At 40.4% G+C, this 25,658-nt stretch overlaps 1 protein-coding gene across 4 annotated transcripts in view; it reads left to right on the top strand.

Moving 5' to 3' along the window:
• Positions 1-25,658, top strand: part of MPPED2 (metallophosphoesterase domain containing 2) — a 100,291-nt gene that overhangs the window by 16,798 nt on the left and 57,835 nt on the right. For all 4 annotated transcript variants that reach the window (XM_068685031.1, XM_068685033.1, XM_068685032.1 and 1 more), the window contains exon 3: positions 17,985-18,166. In XM_068685031.1, coding sequence (XP_068541132.1) covers positions 17,985-18,166 — 182 coding nt within the window. The remainder of the gene's footprint in view (positions 1-17,984; positions 18,167-25,658) is intronic.

Below are 25,658 nucleotides of genomic sequence, written 5' to 3'. Positions count from 1 at the left end.
TACCCCTTGCCACTTTGTTGCAGTCATACCACAGTACCTGCTGGGTGTAGAAGGCATTGTGGCTACTGCACTCAGTTGGAAGCTGAGATTTTAATGATGTTGCTTCAGTGGGTTGCAGATCTCCTAAGTGAAAGGACCTTCAAAACCAGGTGGGTGTAGTATTAAAGCAGCGGCTACATGTGACACACCAAAAGATGTTTTCTATTTGTACTCCTCATGCTGCTGCCTGTGTTTGTGAAACAAAGTTTTCTGATTCATTATGCAGCTACACTTCTGTTTTCTCCAAAGAGCCTTATGACTGTTTCTGGGATGTCTTCTGTGATGTGTGATGCAGCTGTGATCTCACAGTGACCTACCTGGCAGCTTAACCAAGTTAGGAGTTCAACCGTGCAAAGCAAATAAAAACCTTACTCATTAATCCCTATGTATCTTCTGATAATTAGCAAAAGTGGCGTGGGTAATCACCAAAAGACTTGAGGCTGAAGTGAGACGTATTAGCAGGCGTTTCCCTCCCTGTGAGCATCTTATTTTGGGATGTGATGGGGAGACCCCAGCCCACATGTGCAATTCAGCCCAGTGTATTCCGCGTTATAAATATGCACCGGATGCAGGGGAGAAATGCAGCACATTCTCTCAGGATGCTGTTAGGGCCAAGCAGAATCTCATTAGGGACAACTTCAAAGATCAGTTCCTCATGTCCATAAAAACAAGTGTAAATTATCTTCTGTGAGCCTGCTGTTAGCAGTTGCACTGTTACATTATGCATGATTCTAGACTGCACATGGTATGAACAAGCCGCACTGTGTGCCATTAGTGTTTTTCATTTTCATGGTAAGCCTTGGAATTTTGCTATTTATTGGTGTTATTTTGGCTAATATACTATTTGACTTAAAATCTCTTGTTATATTAGCTGTTAGTAGTGACACAACGCCTGGAAAGGACTTCTAAGGTTCTCCAGTGCTTGTATTTTTACAAGGGGATGGCACACAGACAACTCTGTATTGACAGCTTTACTTGCTTCCTCATTTCCTCCCTGCACTCAGTAGGAAAGTGGCTGCTCCTGACTCCGGGAGTGAATGAAGAAGCTTTCCGTGATGCTGCTCTGCAGCACTTGACCTAAATATTTATGAAAATAAAAAAATAAATAGGGTGGAATTCATTAACGTAATGTGTTCACTAAGCTACTTACCCCCTTGTATGCATTCAAAAGGCTACTTTGTTGTGATCGCTGGGGAAGTATTTTGAAACTGTGAAGTGGGACCTCTGCACGGAAGTTTTGAGGCTGGTTTCATTGGACTGAAATTTGAGTTGAAGTCTTCGTTATCTTTGCAGAAACATTCAGATGTTGTGGAATATATTTTTAACCCGAGCTGCATTGATAAAAAGGGCAAAATCCTCCCTCCCGCCACATGCCACTAGCTGCATGGTGCAGCCAAGCTGGCGAAGCATTTGCTTGTCTCTTCTTTCCCCACCTAGCAGCTCCAGCACGTCCTGCAGCCAGCAGCCTGCTCTGCTCAGCTCAGTGCTGTGGCACCACAGAGCTGCTCTGCTGCCTGCAGGGTACAGCTGGGGCTGCGTTAAGCTGCTCAGAATAAAGTCCCAATAATGTCCTGGCACGTGAGCTGGGCCAAGCTGGTGCTTGCTGGATTCATACCGGCGGTGGATGTGTGAAGCCATGGTTTTATGAGGGCTTGTTTGCCCCCCGTTGTTCTGCGGTGGAGGTACTGCCAACGGGAGCACCTCTGCTCCACCTGCGGTGCTGTTCTGCTCTCGCCCATCCCTGCCCTACGTGTGGCATCACCAGGAGCTGGGAATCATCCCTGCAGGGAGGGGAACACGTGGGAACCGAGGCAGCGGGAGGGGCTGGGTGCCTTGTGTTGGGTGTCCTGGAGTTCGGTGTGTGGGTGAATGGCCAAGCTAAAATGAGGCTTCTCTGTAATTCCCAAACACGGGAGGTGAAGAATTTCCCACCATTGTTCAAGGCTACAAGAGTAATCTGAGGTGGTTTCTACATCCCGAAGGGCTCGAGCACACCTGTGGAGGTGGGTGGGAAGCAGTGATGGCACAAGCAGCACCACGAGGACTGAGGGGAAATGCCCCGACTGGAGCTGTGGGGTGGCCACCCTGGGCATGTCCCACTGCGGAGGTCCCCCGGGACAAGCTGCAGGCAGCCAGCATCGTTCCCCTTAAAGCTAAATCAGCAGGATTGAGTGGGTGACAAATGGTTTTTGTACCATGGAGCCATGCACAGGGTGATCTCGTCTCCGTGAAAACCTTTAATCCTCATACAGAGCTCCTACCTGTGGCTCCCCTGGCGTACAGGGCAGTTAGTCTGGACAGAAACCAGATCTATTTTAGTGAAGTTTGCTAGTGTAGTTCTACCGTTAATCATGTTAACAAAGCCATCTAATTCAGGACACAGATTATGCTGGTAAAAAAAGCTTTTTTTTTTAAATAAATTTATTTACCAGACCTTAGACTGTTACAAAAACATTGCAAACATAATTTTCTCTAACTGACATCACTTTCTAGTGCGGTGTGAGAGAGGAAAATTTGACCCTTCTTTCTTTTTGTTATTAACAAATCAAGAAAAGTAAAACAAACAACAACAAAATCCCACACCACATATTTGTTTCTACATGTGTGTGCGTATATGCATACACATATATGTTAGGTGATGCTTACCTGTGGCCTGGAAAGGATGTTTACATGCAGTAATGCCTTTGTAATTTGCTGTGAGCTTGCTTCCTTTTGACCTTCTTTCGACTTTGTTTTTGAAGCCTGTGAAATCCGACGTGGTTTGTTATCTCATGAAGGAGTGATCAGTTTCATTAGAAGTTCAAGACTGCCGTGGGAGGAAGTCTTCATTTAACATCATTGTTTAGGTCTGACTCTGTCTGACCACAGCAGACAATGTTGGAAACGACGATAAGATAAGAAGTGGCAGTGATAACCGTGCTGTAGGGTTACTGGCAGGGCATGAAACAGCATCTGGCTGTGGGATTTTAGGGGTCTGACTCTTAGTTGTAATGGTTGATTGAAATGTTCTTCTCATGGAGTTGTCAGTTAATGGGGCATCCCTGGCAGTGTGTCCCCCTGGAAAAAAAAAATGAAGTGGTTGTAGGAAAACAACAACAAAAAGGAAAGACTGTAAAGTTGAGCTGAGCACAACTATATTTCATATACAGGATGTCCACTTGCTGCTTTTGAAGCTCAAATAAGTACATGAGGTACAGGGATGCAATTTAGTTCAAGGAGGATAAACAAAATGGATAAAAAGAGAGTAACAGAAGAGCATAGGTGGTTAGAGCTGAGAAGATGGGGGGGAGAAGTGATGTGTGAAGAAGGTTGCAAAATACAGCACAATAAAGAAACTGGTCAGGGCTCGTTATCTCAATATATATTTAAGTTAATTGCTTTTCTTTTTCCATTCATTTTGTTTGCTTGCTATTAATTTGCCCGTTTAGGAAGTCTGTTTCCCATCCAGGCCTAATGCTGTCTCTGACAAAACGAGCTGTCTAGGATTTGAACATGCACTACAAGATTAAACAGCGTCTGGAAGTAGGGAAAATTCTCATTAGACCAGGGAGCTTCTTATTTGAGCCTCAAGAGGAGAAAAAAAACACTTGATTAGCGCTTCAGAAAATGGCTGCGTCAGTCCAACACGGAGCTGCTGCTGCTGGGACCAGCCCACAGCCTTGGTGCCTGCTGTGCCCAAATGCTCTCGTTGCTTTACTTGAGTTTGGGCTCTTCTGGCAGCCCGGTGAGCTGAGCTGGCTGATGGAGGTGATGGGGATAGAGGTGATGGAGAACTTCCAGGGCTAGTCCACGGCTGTGCCCGTGCCACTGCAAGTGCAAGGTGGGTATGGGATCAGCTGGGCCCGTCTAGGGCTGTGGGTCTGAGCTGCCTTCTGGGCTGTCATGCCTACCCGTGGAGCCTTCACGTGCTCAGGACAGTGGGTGTTGGGAAGAGATTTGACTGAAAACCTTCTATGGAAATGGGGAGCAATAGGAAGGAAGTGAATGGCCAACCTTCTGTAGGCTTGCGGTGTAGATTCTGAATTACTGGGACAGAAAGAAAGCCCTTTTTTCCCTTATTGCTGACAACTATCTGACTTTTAAGCAGGGACAAGATCTGAGCTTGCGTGTCTTAATCTGTTAACCTGTAAATAGTGGTCTTTCCAAGATCCGACCGAGGAACGGGTGGTGAAGGCGATGATCTTTATAGGTTTCCTGGCACAAGTTGTCGTCTTCCGTGCATCAGGGTCTGGTGGGACAAACGTGAAGAGAAAATCGTGGGCTGGGAGCCACCAGGGAAAATCCAAGAGCCAGTGGGTCCTCTTGGTAGACGCTTCCTTCTGTTTTATGTAGTGACTTAGTGGGGCATGTTTTGTGTGCACGCAGAGAGAGTGGCCTGTAAGGAAGGGTGTTGTGGCACAGTGTGCCACTGCCGTGATGTTCTCTGCATCAGTCAAAACGATCATTATAAAAAAAAAAAAAATCTAACGTTTGACACCAAAAACTTGTGATCCCTGTTACTGTAGGAAATACCAACGAGGGGGGAAGCAACTAGAAGAGATGGCTTCCAGTATAAAAGGCGTTTTTACAGGAAAGCCTCTGAATGTGTTACCGCGTGGTTCCTGTCTGTGGGCCTTCAGACAGAGCCGTGTTTAAGGCTCTGAATTCTAGAAGGAGCCAGTCGTGCCCATTAAGGATGGAGTTTGTCTCAAGCCTTTACAGCCAGCAGAAGATGAAGGAGCTGGGGATTTTGTAGGTCACAACACACCGGTGGAGTAGAACTAGATCGCATAATCAATTGCAGAAGGCGTTTCTGGAACAGACTGAAGTGTCTTGCCAATTTTGCCCTTAAGGGCAGTGCTTGTTATGAATCAGGCTGTAAGTCTGGTCTTGATTGCCAAAAAGGTTGGAGGGGGGGGAAGGAGGAGAAAGGTTGCAGGAAATTAGTCACTTCAGTCAAAGAACTGAGAATCTTAACTGCTAATTTTGTTTAATATAGATGACTGCTAAAGTACCGATGTGAACAAAATAGTTTCTCTTAGCTCACATTCCTGTACCATTACGGTCACTGTGAACTTTGGCTTCATTGACTTCAGTAAGCACAAGCACAAGCCCTTCGTGCTGTCCAACTGGAAACTTAAGTGACAATGCCAAAGCACAGAAACGTAGAGAAAACTAAAAAAAGAAATGGATCCAGATGTAGAAGAAGAAATGGTTAAAATACAGCTGTTCGCAGGTTTTAACACCTTGTTCTTTTTGTCTCCGTGAGCAGCTTCCTGAATTAGCCTATTTTCTCACTTAAAAAAAATCCCCAGTTATAAGGCTGTCAACGATGCTGGGAAACTTTAGTTCGTTCCCTCCTCCAAAATGTTTAGCAATGATATTTTTTTTTCCCTGAAAACTTGCACAAATGTTTTTGTTGATGTATTTTTTTCTTCAATTCTTCATAGCCTTGCAAAGCCGTCATGGGATTTTGTCATATTCTGTGCCTAGAAGGTATCTCCTCCTGCTCCATAGTGACAGGGAAGAGATCTGGTGCTCCATTTTGCAAGCGCAGAGAAATTACTGTGGATGGGGAAGTGGGTACAATTCTGCAAATGTTCTTGGTCAAAGCAGAAATGGGTTTGGTTGTTTAAAACAACAAAAAAAAATGCCCATTAGTATAGCTGACAATGATTGCACCCTGATAATACTCCATATATTTATGTATTTTGTTTTTGACAGCTTTTGCAGTTTTATTATGAATTTTGAAGCAGCTGGAGCTCTTCTGAAAAACTTATTATCAAAACACATATAAAAAAGATTTAAGTTTCTTTTGCTTGTAAGTACTAGGAGGAGAATGAAAATGAAAACCAAGAATAAGTGTGACCATGCAGGGGAAAAATTATTTCAGTAGTTCGAAGAGAAAAGGCTATTCCGCAGCTGCTATTCTGGAATTCCTCCTGGTGTGGACACTCATATTCTCTAGGAAAATTACTTAAGCTAAATCAGAAAACCGGACTGTGCCTAATAAATAGACTCCCTGGGGAGTCATATAGGAAAAGCTACGGTACTTTCAATTCACACAGCCCGTCTTAATTCAGGGAAACCTCCTCACGGTCTCAAACTTTAAGAAACCAGAAGATTAATAAAAACAATGAAACAGACCCTTTTGCATATATATATATATATATATATATATATATATATTTAAACTCATGGTTTGGAGGACCTGAGATGTATGATTTCTCTGTCTTGGGCTTGTTAATGACAAGTTTGGTGGAATTCACTCCCGTGTGTGAGACCTTACGTATCACTGACTGAGCTTAGATGTTATGTTGCTCAGTTTGTGCCTCACCAGCGCACACAACAACAGGATGAATTTCACCCACCGAGGTTATTGCCATCTGAATGTGAAACAATGGCTTCTATTTGAAAGGAAAGGAAGTTTCATGATTTTTCCATGTCTAAAGCGTTGGCTGAAACAATGAAATTCCCTCTTTTGTTTCGGAGTGTAATCAGTGAGATTGCATTTGCATTGCTTGTAACTGAGTCGCCTAAGTGAAATTACATTGCCCACATCTCATTTCGTATCGTAAAATGTTATGTGGTGCAGCCTGTTTTCCTTCTTCCTGGAGCTTTTCATGGTGATATCCTTTCTCTAAATTTCAAAGCTACAAAACATTTGCTTTTTGCATTTGGCATAGGAATTACTTTCTGCAGAGCACTTCTGTATCTGCCACATGAACCAAAATTTTGATAGTGAACAACATACGGATTTGGAAAGCAGATTGCAACGTTTTCAAGGTCTTATGTTCTGTTGCATGTTAAATGGTTCCTGAGCAGGTTTGTACAATTAACAACAACTTCAGTCATGCAGGGTAATACCTTACTCCCATTCACACATAAAAACAATATATTGAGGGGGTTTAAGCTTATTTGGCTTTAGAATTGACTTGAGGATAATATTGAAATGGAAATAATTCTGTAGTGCTTCCCTCTTTTCCCCTGCCTTTGTTACTGGTATAGAAGCGAAAGTAAATGTATTTTTAAATTGAGTTTTCTGAAAGTATCCCTAAGGTAGATTTATATCTTGGCTATAATTTGGTTTTGCTTTTATTTGATTTTTAGGAAGGTACATCTTCAAGGGGGAGAAAAAAAAAGGCTTAACACAGAAAGTAATTGGTAAATGCAGAAGTCCGTAACAATTCTGATAAATATGAGCAGTCAAATATTTCCACTGAGGACTTTTAATTCATTGTGTTTTTTATGACAGAAGTAGAAGCAAAACAAAAATGTTCTTATATAACCTGTAACACTGTGGTTACCCGCAAAACCTCTGCTTGTTAACTATGTTATTGATAAAGGCTCCTGATGATATATATGGCAGTGCTTCTCATAGTACTCCTTGTTTAAATGTTATACACGTCAAATAAATGCCATAACCAAGTTACAGTGGTGGTGAAACAATGCTCATTGCTGGGTTTTATCCTTAAGAATTTTTCATTTTGTGTAAGAAGACATTGCTGCTGAGTTCAGTAGCATCTAGCACAGAGGTTCTCATTGCTTGGGAAAGTGTGTGAGCACACCGAATAATGAGCAAGGTTTGAAAAAGAAAAGCAAAAGCGTCAGAATGAATTGCGCAGTTCTAAGGAATATCTTCAGCTGAAGCTGCATTCGTTCAGTGTTCTGGTAGTGGAGACATGAGGTTTTATTTCTCTCTCCCTCTGCTATAACTTTTATCTGCCTAGCCTTTTCTCCCTCAGACTCATGTTTGTATCTCGAGATATTGTGGAACGTATACTATTTGACCTGCGGTTTCCTTGTCATAAGTTGTTTAATCCTGCGGAGAGAGAGAGAAACTTATCTGGTACAATCTTTTTGAGCTGGGAATGTATTTGGCACAATCTTTTTACAAAGAAAAGAACTTGCTTTCAGTATCTGCAGCACGGTGGGCTACAGCCCTCTCCATCGCAGTCACCCAGGAATTGCAGGCTTTTCTTGACTGAATCCAATTCTGCCTGTGACTAGGTTTCAAGCTAGACATGTATTTTAGGGAGATGATGTTAGCTGTAATGAAGACAATTAGACAATTGCCCTAGAAAGTTAAAGATAGATAAAAGTGCAAAAATATATCCAGTAGGATTTGGTGCCCAAAGTCTTTTTGCATGTTTCTGTGTCTCCAACAAAGTTTTGAGAGCGTGCTTAGGGCCAGAACTGGGGGGGGGGGGGAAAAAAAAAAAAAAGTAAAGGAAGTAAATATGAGTTTTTCTATACACCCTGGGACTGATGGAGTCTAAATCTGGAATTCCAGTTGAGACTGAGATGACCAGTGTCAGAATTTACGGCAATGGAATTGGTAGCAGCATAGGAATAGTATTAGGTCAGCTGTGCGACTATATACCATGAAAGCTTATGTAATTTCAGTCAACCATTTTATTGTGAGGAGTTTTTTGGCAACCAGGATGCTGAACGGGAACTTGTGTTTTAAGGTTCTGTAGATGTTGGTAGAAGTTAGTTAATAATCTCCTCTCTCTATTCCTATTAAGAAGAAAATGACTTTAGAAGGAGAGCTGAATTGCTGTCCATAGTGTATCATCTTCCCTGCAGAAGAATTCTTAAAACTTAAGAGGGAGCTAAAGGCTGAAATCTCTAACAAGGGCTGAAGTAGCTCATGAATATGAGTGGAAAAAAGCCTTTCAGGACAGCATTCTGAAGGGTTTACTTAATAGGAATATGGTGTTAGATGCCCAGATTTAAATGGAAGCATTTCATTACTAAAATCTTTAAAAAGTTTTTTTTTTTTTTTTTTTTTTTTTTCTCAAGCCTAGGTACAGGAGGGAGAATATACATCCTGGTGGAGATGGGATTTTTGTGTTGGTTCAGATCCACAAATGGATTTTGTGGGTAATAGAGTTTGCCAGTTTAGCTCCTTAATATACTATCTCATGCTGCAGGAAGACTAAGAAAGCGCTTAATTGAGTTGTTCATGCTGCTCTTGTTAGTTCACAGATGTACTAACGTCAGTGACAATTTCATAGGCACGTTGATGGCACCATATACCTTTAGTAATTTAAAAATAGGAACTGGTGGTGTTTGCCCAGTGTGAATTGGCTTTCCTTAAACAGGTTCTTTGTACTGGGCTCCGTTGCCCCAGTGGGCGTTATATAAATGTGTAAGGCAGAGTAGCAGAGAGACTCGTGATCAGCACTTCATTTAGGAGAGGGCTAGTGCTTTGCTTGCATGGAGGTTGAATTGCATCCCTGGAGAGGGTGCTGCCTTCAGGTCAGAAAGCAAAATGATTGAGAAGGCTTGGAGTTTCTTCCTTGCGTAGTATGCTTAATGTGTGGATTAAAGAAGGATCTTTTATTTCCTAAATGTCGGCGAGATTTCTGGTAGCTGCTATATTTCAGACCAAATACATACTGGAAAATACATACATAAATCAAAACCAGCCTGAAGTGTTTTTTTTTTTTTTGCAAACACTCTAGGCTCTATGCTGTCTAACCACGGAGTATTCATTTCTGGAACACGAAGATAGGCTTTGGGTTAGGTGGCTAATTCTACAAGGTGATCAGTTCTCCTTGAAGATTTGTGTGCCTTCAAGTCCAATTGCCTTATTACATAGGAGTTATTCTCTATCGCTGAATTTATCATCTCCAAGAAAAAGTACTGAGTTGTGCTGGTGAGTTCTCTGCATTTTGGGACATTCTGGATTTCACTCTTAATGTGAATGGTCATCAAAACCTCAGTATATGCTTCAATATTTCTTCTGCAGTAATTCTTCTTACACCAGGCTTTTTTGACAGAGCCTTGTAAAAGTAAATGATCTTGGTAGTTCTCTACATCTGTCCCTCTGAAAATCATTGTGATTTTGAAAAAAAAATATGGCATTTTCAATGTGTCATGTTAGAGCAAAACCAATTAAATTTACGCTATCCTGGAGATTTTTTTTTTTTTTAATTTTATTTTTTTGCATTTCAATGTGGAAAACTGACTTATGGTTGTATCAAGGGCTGAAGCTGTCTCTGTGGTTTCTACCCTAGAGGTAAGTCCACCTTGTTTTATGACTCATGCAGCTGAAAGAATTGGTGGGGCACCACACGTTAATTTAGCGTCACTCTTGCTGAGATATAAAAATGTGAATCTTTCAGATCTCATTGTCCTTCAAAATGGGATCTAAATTCGCATCTTTTAGGGGTTTGCGATTCCAGATTATACTTTGAGTGTGTAATAAGTCAGTGTTTGTAGAGCTTATAGTAGGGAAAAAAAAAAATAAAGGCTTCAGTGTTCAAAGCTTCATGGTATGTCTTCCTAGCAGGTAGAGTTTTATCATCAATTGAGTTCTTTCAAGGTGAAGGGAGGGTATAATTTATAGCAGTCCCCCAACATGAAAGGAATGTGGGAAAAGTGCTTCTTAATGACCTGAAACCATACTTGGGTAAAAATAGCATTTTACTGTTTTATTTAAAGTAGAAATTTCTGCCTGGACTTTAGAGTGATGCTAATACTGGTTTTGATATCATTTGGAGCTCTGTTTTGCTTTTGTAACCTTTCAAAAGCCACTTATGTCCAGATTTTTAAAAGTATTTAAATGACTGAAGAAATTTTGTTTGCAAAGACACGATGAACAGGACTTTCAAAAGTGCTTAAGTAATTCAGTTTCTGAATTCCCATTTATACCGTAGGTACTTCAGAAAAAAGGCTATTTGCACCTGAAAATCTGGATTTTACCTCCTGGTTTTATTACTGACCAGAATCTGGGATTAACTGATTTTAGACTCTTAATTAGTTATGGGTTATTATATCAGGCTGTAACTTCCTTCTGCAGAGGGTTTTCTTAAGTTTGCCCAGATTATGGCAGTGGGTAATACAGGTCTTCTCTGTTTAATCTCATAAATCTCACTGGAAGGAAAACAGCTCCAAAACCTGTAATAAAAAGATCCATCATTTCCCTGCAGCTATAATTGTTGGAAACATTAGCAGTAAGCTGCTGAGTGGTGCATTGAATCCTCGTGTGGGTTTGGAAATGTAATTTTTTTTTTCCACATTGCACCGAGACACAATTAATGGCATTTCTGAAAGAAATATCAGCCCTCTGTTTTACAGTTTCCAGAACCTCTCTAAGGTTTTGATGGGTGACATATGTACATGGAGGTTTCCAGAAAAGGTTTTTTTTTTTTTTTTTTTTTTTTTTTAACTCATTTGAGGTATTCTGCTCTTAAGATATGCGTGCCTGTACAAATTAGACCTGGCAATGAGAACACTGAAAGGTATTTGCATCCCTTTCTTTTTAGTCAGAGGAGAAAGCAGATGTTTTCTTGGTGTTTTACTATACTAGAAGATAGAGTCAAGTCAACAAAAGCACGAATATAATATATAATTTAATTAACATCTGACAGCGGTCAGCTAGCGTAATACTGTATTTTGGCATTCCTTGTGTTTACCGAGAGGAAACGAGTATCTAGCTTTGTGTCATTCTGCATGTGTTATATCACAAAATCAGCTCTGCTTATGTATATATAGTTCTCAGGCCGGAGATGTCAGGATCTGTGTATGATGCACTGAATTTATACTGCAAGAAGCTGCAGACTATCCACCTTTCCTTTCAGTGGAGGATACAGCTAGATAGGCCCCAGATAAACTGCTTTTCCCTTCATCACAGTTTTTGTCATTCACCTCTCAAAGTCAGGAGATGAGTTATAAATACTGATACATTTGCCAAAGCATTATTAAATAGTCACTACAACTTAAAATATTTGTTTGAGGCCTGTTCTGTTTGGAATTTTGAAATTTAAGTTAAAAATGACATAATTCTTCACTTTCTAGAGCAAATTTTTAGGACTGCAGCTTCTTTACAGGTTCCTAGACTTGGATTGAGGGCTGGAAATTGTGGTTTCCACACTACCACAAGAGAGGTCTGTAGGACTGACGAACCAGAGCCCAACTGGGCCAGGAGAGGTCCAGCAGGACAAAACCCCTGGGACATGGGTATGACGTGGCTGCTGGCATCCTGCATCTTCAGTGTGTGGGTGTGTGTAGGGGAGTGGTAATGCTGGGCACCGTCAGGGTGCTAACTGGAAGCGATAAGGAAATGCCTCAGTCTTCCAAGCTGCCTTACAAAATAAAATTGGGGAATCACGCCCAGTGCATGGTTTGAGTGCTGAAAGGAGAAGGGGGCAAGGCAGGGCCAACAGGGTGGCAGTGGGCAGGCTGTGGGGGAGAGTACAGGCACAGAAAGCCTGATCCACTGAATGAAGCAGCTTAAAGATTTTGAGTTAAGTTTTAATGAGGAATAAAGGCATTGTATTCATTCTGCACTTAATGCTGTGGTTTCTGTTTTTAATCAAACAGGGTTACCAAGTCTTCAGTAACACATCCCTATTCCTATCAGCCTGGTCAACTAAATGGGATGATGCTAAGGTTCATGTTAAAGTTTTGGGCCGGAGATTCTAGATTCGTATATTGAGTTTTTGTTTCAAAATACAGATACCCAGTTTGGTCTTGATATAGTTCTGATGGTCTGTAACATTAGAAATTATGAAGTTGGCCTAATAGCCCCAAGATTTTGATTTTTAAAGGAGAACAATTGCACATCTTTTATTTTCAGTACATTTCTCGAACCTCTGCGAGGCATACAGATTGATTTCATGCATTTTTCTTCAATGAGGAGACTGATTGATATATTTTGACAAAAATAATTAAACCACAGGTCTCACATGATCACTCAATTCCAGGACTTGGGATGCACTCCAAGAGAAATAACAAATATTGCAATGTAACGAAGATGGGACTTGGCTACAGTGACAGTGCTGTAAGTAGAGTAGCAAGGGTTTTTCACAGAAATTCCCTTTTTATTCCTCCAAAATCCACATACCAGAGTTAGTATGCACAGAGACAGGGGACTGAATTCAAAGAAAGAAAACGCTGTAGATGTATTATACGGTTTCTTTTGCTTTCCAATTTCAACAGAACTCTTTTGTTACAGCAGCTGAGGAGGGGGATCTAACAGCACTTAAAACCAAGTTTTTTGTAAGCGTTTTTGCAGGAAATATTTGGATTAAAATCCAAAAGTAAATATACTGAGCTAACTGGCTCTTTGAAAAAGTAATTGGTTTACAAATTTTGAAAATAGGAGTAGCGGGGAGGGTATGAAGATTTTGCAAGAGGAATCTATACTGTAAATAAAGCAAACCATGACTATGCATAGCAAGGATGAGTAGGTGATTTTTTTTAAAAACTGATAATACAGATGTAGAATAGTTGCTAGATGGTGTGTCTCCAAATGACCGTAAACCCGTTAGAGTAAGTGCAGTAACATATGCAGATTTTATATGGTCTACAAACAGGAAGTTTGTGCTTAAGTTGATCTATAATGAATGCTAATTTACAAACAAAAACCGAACTCATAAATTCAGTCACAGGTACAACACATGGAGAAATCATTAACAGCTGAAAAACCAGCACAAGTGTGACAAAATCTGGGAAGGACATAGGCACTGCTGTGGAAAATAGGACTGAGCCTGGGAAAGAGTCAAATGATGTGGTCCTTCGCAGCGACCTCTGACTTGTTCACCTGGGGCAAAGCCAGTAGTGGCAGGTTAAAAGGAGTGGGCTGTAAGCAGTAATCCTGCTGCTTTGAGGCTGGACGGTTCTGCGGAGGAGGATTTTTGTGCATCTGTGAATGTTTTATCCGGCATAGGTGCTGCATTCATCTGAATGATTTATTCCACTTTAGGAACTAGAAATTCTTCCTGGCTTAATGCTTAAGATTTTTATTTCACTTTCATGGATGGATTGGTTTCTCGGGAATTGTTCTATGGGAGGGGATTTGGGGCCTGCATATCTCAAACACCAAGAGAGCAGGAAGGCGAAAAGGCTGTGCTGTGTGCTCTGCGCTCCGAGCACAGGCCTCGCAAGGGCTGGCTGACTGAGGCAGAGCCCGGTATTCTCAGCTTTCGTAGTCACCCATGCAGAATTATGCCTTGGAATCAAAACTTCCATTTCTCTGAGAAAAATGGTGCTAGTGTCTTCCCAAAGTTTTCTTTGAAAACAGAATTGCAGTGTAATTCTCCCGGCAGCTATGTCTCCTGGAGGGCCATACTGCCTTGGCTGTCTCTGATGTACTCGCTAATTCTGCTGATTTATAAGACATCATTATGGGTAACTAGCGAATGGTTGAGCTGAAATGCACAGCTGATGTATTTGTTCCATAGCTTGACATCCTAAATCATGACCTTTGCCTTCACGCATGTGAAAGGCCCAGTGTTTTCCTCCTGTGTGTGGTTTTGAATTCAGCCCTCCTACCTCGCTGCCAAAATCTCCTTGATAACTTCAGTGTTAACGGTTGGTGTTTAATTATTGCAGTTCCTATCAGTACCCGCTCTTAAAACATAAAGGCGTGACAAAATGAGCTGTGTGGTGGAGGAGCACTGCCTAAAACTCCAAGTGTTCGTGGCGGTGAGGAGCAGTGCCACAGGTGGGCTGCTGGTGCCAAGCTGCTAGGCCGCGGGGCAACACTGAGCTCTCTGGCTTTCAACGCCTTGGAAGTGCCGTGATAACCCTGGTTTGGGAGGAAGGTACTGTTTAGTGACAGCTGATAAGTAAGCCAAATCGAAGTTGGGTTCATACCATCCCTTGGTTCGATTGCAGAGGTGTGTGAGGAACTGGAAAGCTGAGGGTTTTGTCTGAGGGACTCTCATCCTACATTAGAACAACTGATTGCAAACTCAGTTTGGTAAAGCCAAGTAATTATCTGATAAGCAAAGTCCTTACAGAAGTATATGAAGATCCCATTGTCCCTTCTGATTCCTAAGTCCTTATAAATGCATTAAATGTGACATCTTCAGTGACTGTCATGATCTTAAAAAGCAGTCATCACGCAGATGCTGTAGGGGCTTCATTTTGGGTCGTATGTAAACTTTTGTAAAAAAACCACCTAAAAACGTTATTTTCTAAGGTGCAACGTGCCTTAGGGTAGATAAGTAGTTATTATCAACTACCTGTAAAGGATGTTGGGTGCCCAAATTTGTTGACTAACTTTAAGGCAAAACCTCCTCATTTGTATTGGTACTTCTATTTTGTTCATTTATTTTCCATTTCCCGGTTGTTGTATTAATGTTTTCAATTACACTCAAGTAACTTTCACTACATCTTTCTATAGTCACGCTTTTCCAAATGCAATGATAGAATAACCTGTAAAGTGTTTCAGTCTGCCATTAAAACAAAAAAGGTGTTGGTAGTGAAGGAGTTGCCGTTCAGCTGGCTGTATGATGTTAGGAGCAATGGGGGCAAATCTGCTGGACTCCTTAGGGATGTGCTACCCAAGTAGACACTGATAGATTCAGTAGAGACTGGTGTTGGGCAGGGCTGAACTAATTATTTCCTGTTGGGTTGCTCTCAGGGTCAGGTGCGTGACTGTTACAGAGCTTTTAGAAATGCCAACCTGTAATTTCCAGTCGCTGGGTCGTGAGGTGAGCAGACCACCGCAGGAATAGATGATGCTCACAGCCCAGGCAGGGGCCTGCTAGTGAGCTGCGTGCTGCCAAAAACTGTGAAAGCACAATGCTTTGCCTACCGTGGTAGGCGATCTCTTAAATTCAGAGGCCAGTCCTCTCATGATGCAGTGATAAAGGCAAATCCTGCATTAGTGTTTCTCATACTGTAGCTGTGGATGAAAAGGAAACTTGGGCTTTTAGGACTGGTAATAACACCACTTTTATTAAGTTTCTATTGAAAGACTGTTTCGAGTAAGATAAATTGATGGGCTGAGCACAATAACGGTCAGTATCTCACTCTCAAATACATGGTGGGCAAGCACTACTGAATAAGAGAAGAAATTAAGCTAAGATGTACAAAAAAGGTTACTTGGCAACATCACAGAGTATGTAAAGAAGAGAAAGAGAGGGGTCAGGAACTTAGCGAATTTTGATTATAGAATCTCCTGTAAGTAAGTTGTTGCATGATTGGAAAAATCCTAAACCAAATGTTGGTGTTATACTCCAGTACAGATTGTCTAAAGCAAAAGAGGGTTCATTTTGGAATAAACCGCAGAGAATAGCAAAAGCAGAGCTGCTGTGTACGAGCAAGCTGCACTCCCCAGAGGCAGGCAGCACTGATCATAGCTCATGCAAAGACAATCTGAGTAAGGTATATGGTGGTAATGACAGCTGGTGTTCATATTTTGTGTTGTCGGGAGAAAACATGCTTGGCAGTATAGAAATATCGATTTATAGAACCCATGCTTACTGTGTGACGCGTTTCTAAAATGCTTCGAGTTACCTTCGGTAACTGGGAGGAAGACACCAAATCCAAGAATGCTATGGCCGACAATTAAATTTCTGCCCATCTTGCTAGCATAATCGCACTGGGTAAATGAGCTTTCCTCTGGATGATAACCTTATTAATACCTAACCATTATAGAAAAGAAGATTTCATTGATGTCTGTGGAGTTCAGATTTTACACTGGGTCTCTGTAGTGGTAACTGGTTTTGTGGCTCAAGTAATCATACGTGGTGCTTTGGGGAGAAAAGGAGGTGCAGAACTGAAAAAGAAAAGCTACCTACCAAACTGAACCTTTCCACCCTGCCCAGCCTACAGTGACATTTCATTTTTAATATAAAGACTGTATTAAAATAAACATAATTTTGTAGAGCATGGATTTTACAAATGAGCTCAGCGGTCCATGGCAACCAATTGTGGTACATCTGTGGGAAATACACTTTAATTTGAACTGTTATGGTACCCAGAAAAATGCAGTCTTACTAATGCATGGAGCTGAAGTTAAAGACATCAGTGGAAGTTATCACACAACTTGGCAGATAGTAAGTACTAACTTACTAGTAAATAATGTTCATCAAATAAAGAAACACATCTGAAGTCTGAATTTTCTTGTTTTTCTTCCCAGCCACTGTGGAGAGCAAAACAAAGTCTGTTTGATTTTCTTTTTACTTTCAGGCACCAATTCTTGAATGGTTACTGTTGTGTCAGTTTGTCCCAGTAAGTCCTGGAATACCATTATTTCGGGTGCTTGAAAATACTTGGTTTGTTTGTGCTGCTGCAATGATGGGAGATGTTAGCAGACAGCTGTTGTTCCAAAGTAAGCAATGGGTTGCCTTTTACATTTTAAGTTATTATGATACAAATTAGAACTTCTAACAACTAAATATACATAAAGCACTTGTCTCTTAAAAATAATATTTTTTCTCTGTTCTGCTTCAATTAAAATAAACAAAGAAACTCTTAAAGCCAAACTGCTATGCTGAATCATAGGTAGTTTATGAGATCACATTAACAACTGTGTAACTTGCAAATAGCCACTTGAACTAAATTTTTAACATCATTGACTGTAGAAAAAAAAATGTTTGCTTAGTGCTCTACCACATCAGCTTGTGGCTTTATAGATTTCTGAAAGGTGAGCTCAGGATTTTCTGCGAGAGCAAGAAGTTGTCACTAGGCTCAGTGCTGTAATTGACAGGCTTCATCAAAGCACCGTACCTTGGTGAGTGTAAACAAATACTCCTGCTGGAATCAGTAGGAGTGCCCATATCCTTGAACAAAATTTTATGCTAAGCTCAGCTCAGGTGAGAGCCTGTTGCTGGCCCACCTGCAGGATTTGTTATTTAATGGTCCATGCACCTGCTCACTTGTAAGGCAGAAGTTGGGGAAAAATCTACGTGAATTCAAAGTATTCCTTCCCTCCCCCATATTTTTCCCAGTGCTTTATTTCAACATCAGAGAAGTAGTTGTATCTGTGTAGTTTTTAATCTCCTGTCTTTAACCAGGTAAGTATTTGAGAAGCATTGTGATCCTGTCTGGATTTTTGGCCTTGTTACCAATGTCATTCTTTCAGCACGCTGTTTGTAGAGGGGTGTGTGTGTGTGTGCGTGTGCACACTGATGTACAGATTGATTTGTGTTGATGCTTGAAATAAGAGATGTGAGGGTTTTAATCTTGTAACTGTTACGAGATCTTTGTGTCTGCTTTAGGGTCGACCCTATCCCATATGACACTCCAAAACCAGCAGGCCACACGCGATTTGTCTGCGTCTCAGACACACACTCCAGAACAGATGGCATCCAGATGCCTTATGGGGACATCCTTCTCCACACGGGCGATTTCACCGAACTGGGACTGCCCTCAGAGGTTAAGAAGTTTAATGACTGGTTAGGTAAGGAATTACTGCGTTTTGGTGACCCCAATTAACCTCTCCTGTCCAAGTGTCAGTCACTGCTTCCTAATTGAATTAGAGCACTTGAAAATCCCCCCTACCTTTGCTTCACTTGTCTTTGTGTGATGTGCTCTTTCTACTTTCAGTATGATTCTGTTAATTAAGACGATTTTAGAGACTTCACTGTATTTGTGCGTTGTCTTGGGGGAAAAGATTCTGTCATTCCCAAGCAACAACTGTGTAACCTTCTGTGTGCACTAAGGGCCTGGTGACACCTAATGTGAATGCATTCCATGTCCCATTAGTTGATGCCGTGGGCTTTAATGTGCACATCCAAAGCTATTGCCTGCTGCATTTCAGGTTTATCGTACTTTAAAGCACAGCTGAAAGCTACAACGTATACAGAAATGGTGAAAGTCCTTTTCCCCACAGGATAGGATGGCAAAATCAAAAATCCTATTTGAAAGAGGAGAATTTTACTGCGGTGGCAACATGATTAGCCCTTTCAGTTAGAGTTCTGGTTCTAATTTTGAACACAGATACTCAACAACTCTTAGGCTGAATGCATTTTGTATTCTGCTGTGCTTGACAGCAGTGTCTTACTGGTGTGCTGCAGCAGATGAAGGCAGTTAGACTGCAACAGCAGAAGACCAAAATGAGGGAAGGGAACTCACACACTGTGCATGATGCTCCTATTACGAATGCTGCTGGTAGGCTGGCTGGGTACTGCCATGTCACCATTTGTGCTAGAAATACTCAGAGGTGAAAGTGACTCAAGCAGCTGATCTTCCCAAAATGGTAAAATGAATTTAGAGCATTACATAAAAACCTCTGAAAGCATGGCTTTGTCATCATGCTTTACCTCAGTCACTGAAGTCTTTTTTGCATGCTGTGTGATGGCTGCATCTCTACATGTCTTTAATAGCCTAATTTTATTCCATTGGAGTTCGTTGGCTGACCCTTCAAGAGCTAAGTAAAGAATATTAAAGATTTACAAAAGCAATTTTTAAATAAAAGAGCTTTCGTAGTCTGTCTTTTTCACCTACCTTTGCATTTTCTCCACACTGTTCTTTCTGTCTTTCTTATGACCTCCTCAGATTTCTCTAGCCTAATTTTAAAGAATGCTTTTCCATCTTTTTATGGCTGTGCATGCAGGACTGGGGCTCTCAGGTACTGCTGTATTACTGTAATTCCATTTTACTGATCTTATTTCTAGAAAGCAGTACCAGATTTTATGGCCTCAAAACTCTCCTTTCTCTCGAATGTAATCACAAGGCTACAAGGCTAGGAAAAAAGAAGTGGTATGGGAAATAGGTGGGTATGTACATAGGTCGAGGGAAGACACAATAGGAATCATTTTCCTTTTTATGCATTCTTTGTGGTGACCTGGAAATGTTCAAGTACTGTGGAAGAGGAAGAGAAGGAGCAAGTAACGTAAGGACTGTGGGAGGCTGCACAGCTTCCCTGGGGTCGGGCAGTGTGGTCTCCACTGAGTTGCAGCCCTGGTAGAGAAGGTGGGCAGCACTGCTCTGCAGTGAGGTTCAGTTGCCACAGATAGGTTTTGTATCAGTCAGCTCCAGGAAAGGAATTGCTTTCTGGAGAGTGTAGACTTATGAAGTCTGCCCCAAAGTTTGTCTTTGGACTTCAGGTCATTACACAAGTATTTTGGTACAGCCAGAGCCCATGTCCCTTGCTTTCTGTTGGAAAATGTTAACTCGATACTTACTGCTGAAAGCCAGAGCAAGTAAGCTGCTCTTATGTTCTTAGTCTTTCACCGGGACTCTTAAGAGTATCAGTAGCCACTTGGCATTCCCCTTGTGTTTTACAGGTATTTCATGATGACGCTGTTTTATCATACATTCTTGGTTTAACATTTACAACAGAAGGATTATAACCCTTTAAATAGGTTTTGTTCCAGCCTCAATAATTTATCATGGGGCTTTCTTAACAAATATATGGTTCTTGCAGAAGTCAGTGTGGTATTTATCTGAGAAAGCAGGTTTTGCATTCCTTGGCAGTCTGTGTCACTGAAACTGGCTGGAAGCTGTGAGAGAGCCTGCTGGCTTCGGCCTCAGGCTTTCGTATTTCAGGTACAGAGAAAATCTTTTCTGGTATTTCATTGTGGTGTGTGTCTGTTATTTTTTAAATTTTTTTTTTTTTTTACATGCACAGTCTACTCTTGCATCTTCATATATAAAACAATAGTGGTTATTAGGTTTCTAGTATGAAGTGAGGCTGCAAATTGATTCCCCTGTGGAGTCATGTCATAATGGTGAATATTTGCTCTGGTGCTGCCCTCTCCTCATCTGGAATCAAAACACTATGAATTCATGCACATCCTCTTGCCACTTTATTTCAGGCTCCTGTCTGTAAGCTGGGAGTAATCACATATTACTATTTGCTGTGCATATTGTGAAAATTAATACCTTCAAGGTTGTGAAGTGACATGTAATAGTATAAAAAGTACTTACCAGTGGCAGGCAGGGACGAGGAGGATTCCTTTATTTTGCTGCCATACAGGGGAAAGCATCTTTCATCATCGTATTTGATAGGAACCTTATTCCAAAACAATGCACTGAGAACTCCCATCAAACACAAGTTTGTCCTTACAAAAAAGGGTTTCATATCTTTTGCATGTTTGGTTTTCTTTCCTGGCAAGCCTGTTGTAAAGCAGTAATAAAGACAAGGCATTTCTATCACTTTTACCTTTAGGGAATGAAGCAAAATTAAAGCTAGACTTCATTTTACAGCTTAGTTTACCTATTGGTGGTGAAGCAACAGGGGCTTAACTCTCCACTAGGATTATATAATGGGATAACAAAACCACGATGACAGTTGTCTAATTTTCTTAACAGGAGAAAGACAAGGGAAAATTTAAAGGGTGATGATTCTTAACTCCTGTCTCGATTTTATTTCACTGGCTGTTACATATGTCAACATTGCATAGGATTGAGAGCAATTCCATCAACCCTGTGACTTTACAACTGTGGGTCTTGCATACCTTTGCAAGTCTGCGTATTTCACCTGGGCAAAATGTACAGCATCTTGTCCATCCACTTTGTTAACATTCATTCTTCTTCCTCCTCTTTGCAGCTGAATCACAGAACGTGCTTTCATGTCCTCCCTCCTGTTTTTCCTAGCTTTCAGCCCATCGTGCAACTTTTTACTAATTCTTATGTTTTTTTTTTTTTTTTTTTCCTTTGCCTGATAAATTTTCATTATTGGTTTTGCATGAAAGTCATCTAGGCTCATACACTGAGTAACCTCTGTGGTCACTTAGTGATTGCATACACTGGCTGAGGTAATTTATTCACTTTGTTTTGGTGTGAACACGTCCCTCGGGTCTTGTAACTGCTGTAATCACTTGACCTCAGTGACTGTTAAATGCTTTAAACACAGTTATTTTAAATTTATAATTGTTTTCATTAAAAATCTCTGATAGTAACTTAACTGACCTTGCAGTAAACACAACAGTTTGTGCTGAGGAAGAACCATGACATTATTATACCACCGTATATTTCTTACCGAACGTATTCAACGTACCGTTATTCTCATTGTTCCTATTTCCCTCAGCCATTCTCATTCAGTCACATATGGGAATGAAATACAGGAATGTCTAATTATAACTCTGCCTTAATATAATACTTCCTTTCCTGTGTGATGGGAAGGGATTGAATAGCTCAGAAGAAGTGAAATGAAAAGAAAGCCAAGCTAAACTTGGGTAGATGTATCTTTAATGAGTGATAGGATGCTTATTGGGCTCAATTAGCTTGATTGTGCAGGCTCTTACTTGGGTGAATAATTTGCATCCATTCTAATCATTTTTCTCAGAAAGACTTTTTTTTTCTTCAGATTATCTTTTCCTTGTAGCTCTCTCTTCCTGTGTTGTGTTGTTGTTGTTTTCAATGCAACATTTCTAATATAAGGAATATTACAGGACAAACCAGGCAAAACTCTGCAGGGCCAGTGGATAAATCCAGGAGGTGAAATTACTGCCAGTTAACAACTTGTGGCAGTGAGAGTAAAATTTGACTAGATTTTTTTCTCAGTTGTTTGGGGATTTGGCAGCCTAATTATATTTTTTCTTTCATGTTTTGTTTTTGTTTTGAATGCATGTTTAGGATTTTATCCTATCATTGCCCTGTTATCCTAGGAGTTGAGGAATTCTTTGAACGTTTTTATGACCAATTACCTATGGTTTGGACTGTAACAAGTTCTTATTTACCTGTAACATATCTTTGTATTTAGTGTTGATACAACTAAAATAAAAATTCAGCTTTTTTTTCCTGTGGTGTAGTTCCTCTATCATGTTATTTAAAGTGAGGAGAAAAACGTGGCTGTACTATTTTAATGTGGGGTTTTTCTTGCTGCTTGTGGTCCTCAGAAATGGTCCTCAGAAATGTACTGTCGCTTCTTTTAAAGTTTATTTTTGTTTTAGTAGGACTGATGTTACAGTCCATGTTTCTACTCACGGATGAAGGTTTAGTTCTGAAAACAGCTGCTTCAGGTTGGAAGTGTTGGCTGTAACATGGAAAAAATGGCGAGACAAGAGGCTCTGAAATGTGGTGTGGAGGCATGGATAGGCAGGTTTTGTCTACACTTACATTTCTTCATTTAGCTCCTGTAAGAACTTGAAATTATATCCAAAATTGTCAGCTAGGACATGCCAAAACAGTCTTTGATCTTTAAGATAATATACTTAATGGGGGTGAGGGGGAAGAGCTGTAACAAAATAGTATGATAAATTCAAGCGCTTTTCTTATCACCATTTTAAAATTCAGGGTCACAGTCTTCATATATTCTTTCTCACTCTGTCAGGCTCAGTTGTTCCCTCATCTTACCAAGGCTTGATCTCCTATCCAGGGAAATTCCACGTGGGGCTTTGTGTGGCTGTGTTCCTTTAGATTCTGTGCACTGAAAACAATTTCACCGTGACCAACTGTTTGTCATTCAGAACTTCTGCTCCTTACAAGTGTATTTCAGATGTGAAAATTATCTTAGCATCTGACATGAGACTTTTTTTTTTTTACAAAAACAAATCAGCTCTTAAATTTTTCAAAACTCAGAGGGATATTAGCTCAAAGTATTCCAATCTAATTTAGATCCAAAAGGAAGCTTATGCATATTTTAAAGGAAAATTATGGCAATAAAAACAAATTTTTTCCTATTTTTATAAAATGATTTATTTCTGATTTGTGTTTTTACCATCTGGAACATATTTTGAACTCTACATTGCTCTACTTGTTTTAGCCAGAATGAATAATTAAGTGACTAAACATAAAATACCGTTTTGATGAACAAAACTCTTTAACAGTTGGAAAAAAAATTGCATTCATTGCAAGTGAAAGAAAATGCTGAGGTAGCTTTAATCCTGTAAGTATGAGTTTAGCACAGCTGTTCTGGGAGAGAGGGAAGCAACTTCCTGAAATGTCTATTAGTCTGATTTTGAAAACAGCGATGTCTTCTGTCAGGGGTTTCAGCGAGGAGCTACTTCAGGCTTCAGACAGCGGAATGAGCTGCGTGTATTTTAGCAAGAGGTTGGTACCTGCATTCCTCTTTACATCTAGAAAAGAAAGCTCCTTTAGGAGCTCTGTGTGATTTGTAGGGCCAGACCAGGTCGGCTGCCAGCTTCGGGGATGCTCTGAACTGGAGACTAACAGACTTCATGGTGTACCAGCAAGCCTGTGCAGACAGTTGTACCACATCAACCTGCTTAGTAATTCTAATAGGCGATGCATGTAGAGTTTTATGAGCATGGAATATGTTGATGCAATTTCTTTTAAAACACCAGCAACAAAAAAGCATTTATATGATGGAATTTAGAGTCTTAGGCAAGTTTTGGTTTTCCTTACTTATTTTTCTGGAATATGTATCTCATTCCATCTTTACGCTAAAGTTTTATAAGGATTCTTCCAAGTTCGTTTAGATTTTATTGCAATATGAATTCTTAAGACTATTACCTTTGCTTTTGCTCTAACTTGAACTGTTTAATGTCACTGTTAAATTCTAATTTGTACTTAGTTCTAAATTCCCATGTGGCTTGAACAAGGTTAGTCATCAGTTCTCAGCTTTTGTTTGCATAGTAGTACTGATCTTCATTTTTTTCTTCTCAGTGGAACACAGAAGTAATTTCCATGTTGCATTTTATTGTATTTATAACAGGATAAATAAATAAAATAACAGGAAAATACAGCCAGGTGCATTTTTTTGTAATAGGCTGAATAATGTTTTCCTGATGTAGCAGCCTATAGTGAAAAGGAGAAAAATGCAAGAACCCTATTTTTTTTTCCTACATTTGTTCTGTGTTTCTTTTAGTTCCTTCTTTATATTTATCCTCTGCTCTGAGTCAGGTATTTATTACGTGCTTTGTGGGCAACAGATACCTTAAAGTATAACTTAAAAGATCAAATAAAGTGCTATTATTTCCACACAAACTACTACTATTTCCACTCAGTAACACCGGTGCTTATGCAGAAATTGCACGTGAATTTATTCATATCTCATCACTTGTTTCTTGTTCTGCTCTTGTTACTCCTGGCAACTTTTTGTGAAGAAATTTCACAAGAAACTACTTCTGCTGTCTGTTAATGGCACACAAAGAAACTTTGAGCTTTTTTTTTTTCTTATATTGTAGTCACCTACTTACTGGAGATACAGCGTAAAATGCTCAGTACAAGTTGTGTATTGCTAAACGCAATCAGCCACGCCAAATACTGAAGTGTTACTTGACAGCCATTAGGAAATGGCTCAGGTTAAATATGCTTTCAAAGCGAATAATGTTCTAGATGAAGTAGTTCTTCATGTGTTCAAATCTAGTGTATTTGCTCAGTAATTTTCAATGAAGGAGAGGAGCAAGAGAGCATTGGAAAGTATTGCACAAGTCTTGAACAGGACTTTCAATCACAGAAATTGCTCAGTGGCTTCTTGGATCTGTTTCCCTGGTCTGCTGTTGTCTTAAAAGGGCAGGGAATGATCAGGTTTCAAATAGCAGGGCCGTAATGAAAACAAAATTTTAAAGTAATCAAAATAATTCTTTCTTTCACTTCCTTCTTTCCCCCGTATCTGTGGTTGTTGCAGTGACCAGTTATCAAGCAAGTAACGCTATCCAAACAGAAAGTTTTGTGGGCGTTGTCACCGGATTGTTCCAGGAGCCTTGCTGCAGCAGACACACAGCAGCTGTGGGAATGATTCCAGTGGCAAGCAGTCACCAGCAGTTTATTGTCACCGAAATTAATTGTTGCATCAAAATATGCAAAGTGCAAAAACTCCTGTCACTTACATTTTCACATCACGCACGTCGTATTAACAATATCTAATTAAAATAAGGAGTCTTTGGGTTAGCAGAGCAGCACATTCCTGCTCAGAGAGAACAATGGTCTCAGGGGGTGGAGGAGTTGGTTCGAGCAGAGAGAGGTTGGGGCTATGGGGAGAAAGCGCTGCAGATTTTAGTATAATGTGTAGTGTTCAAAGAAATTTTATTTCATCATAAAGA

This window comes from Anas acuta, chromosome 5 (genome assembly GCF_963932015.1).
Source record: "Anas acuta chromosome 5, bAnaAcu1.1, whole genome shotgun sequence".
Taxonomy (NCBI): domain Eukaryota; kingdom Metazoa; phylum Chordata; class Aves; order Anseriformes; family Anatidae; genus Anas; species Anas acuta.
The sequence above is the reverse complement of the archived record's forward strand: the minus strand, read 5'-3'. Positions and strand labels throughout refer to the sequence as shown.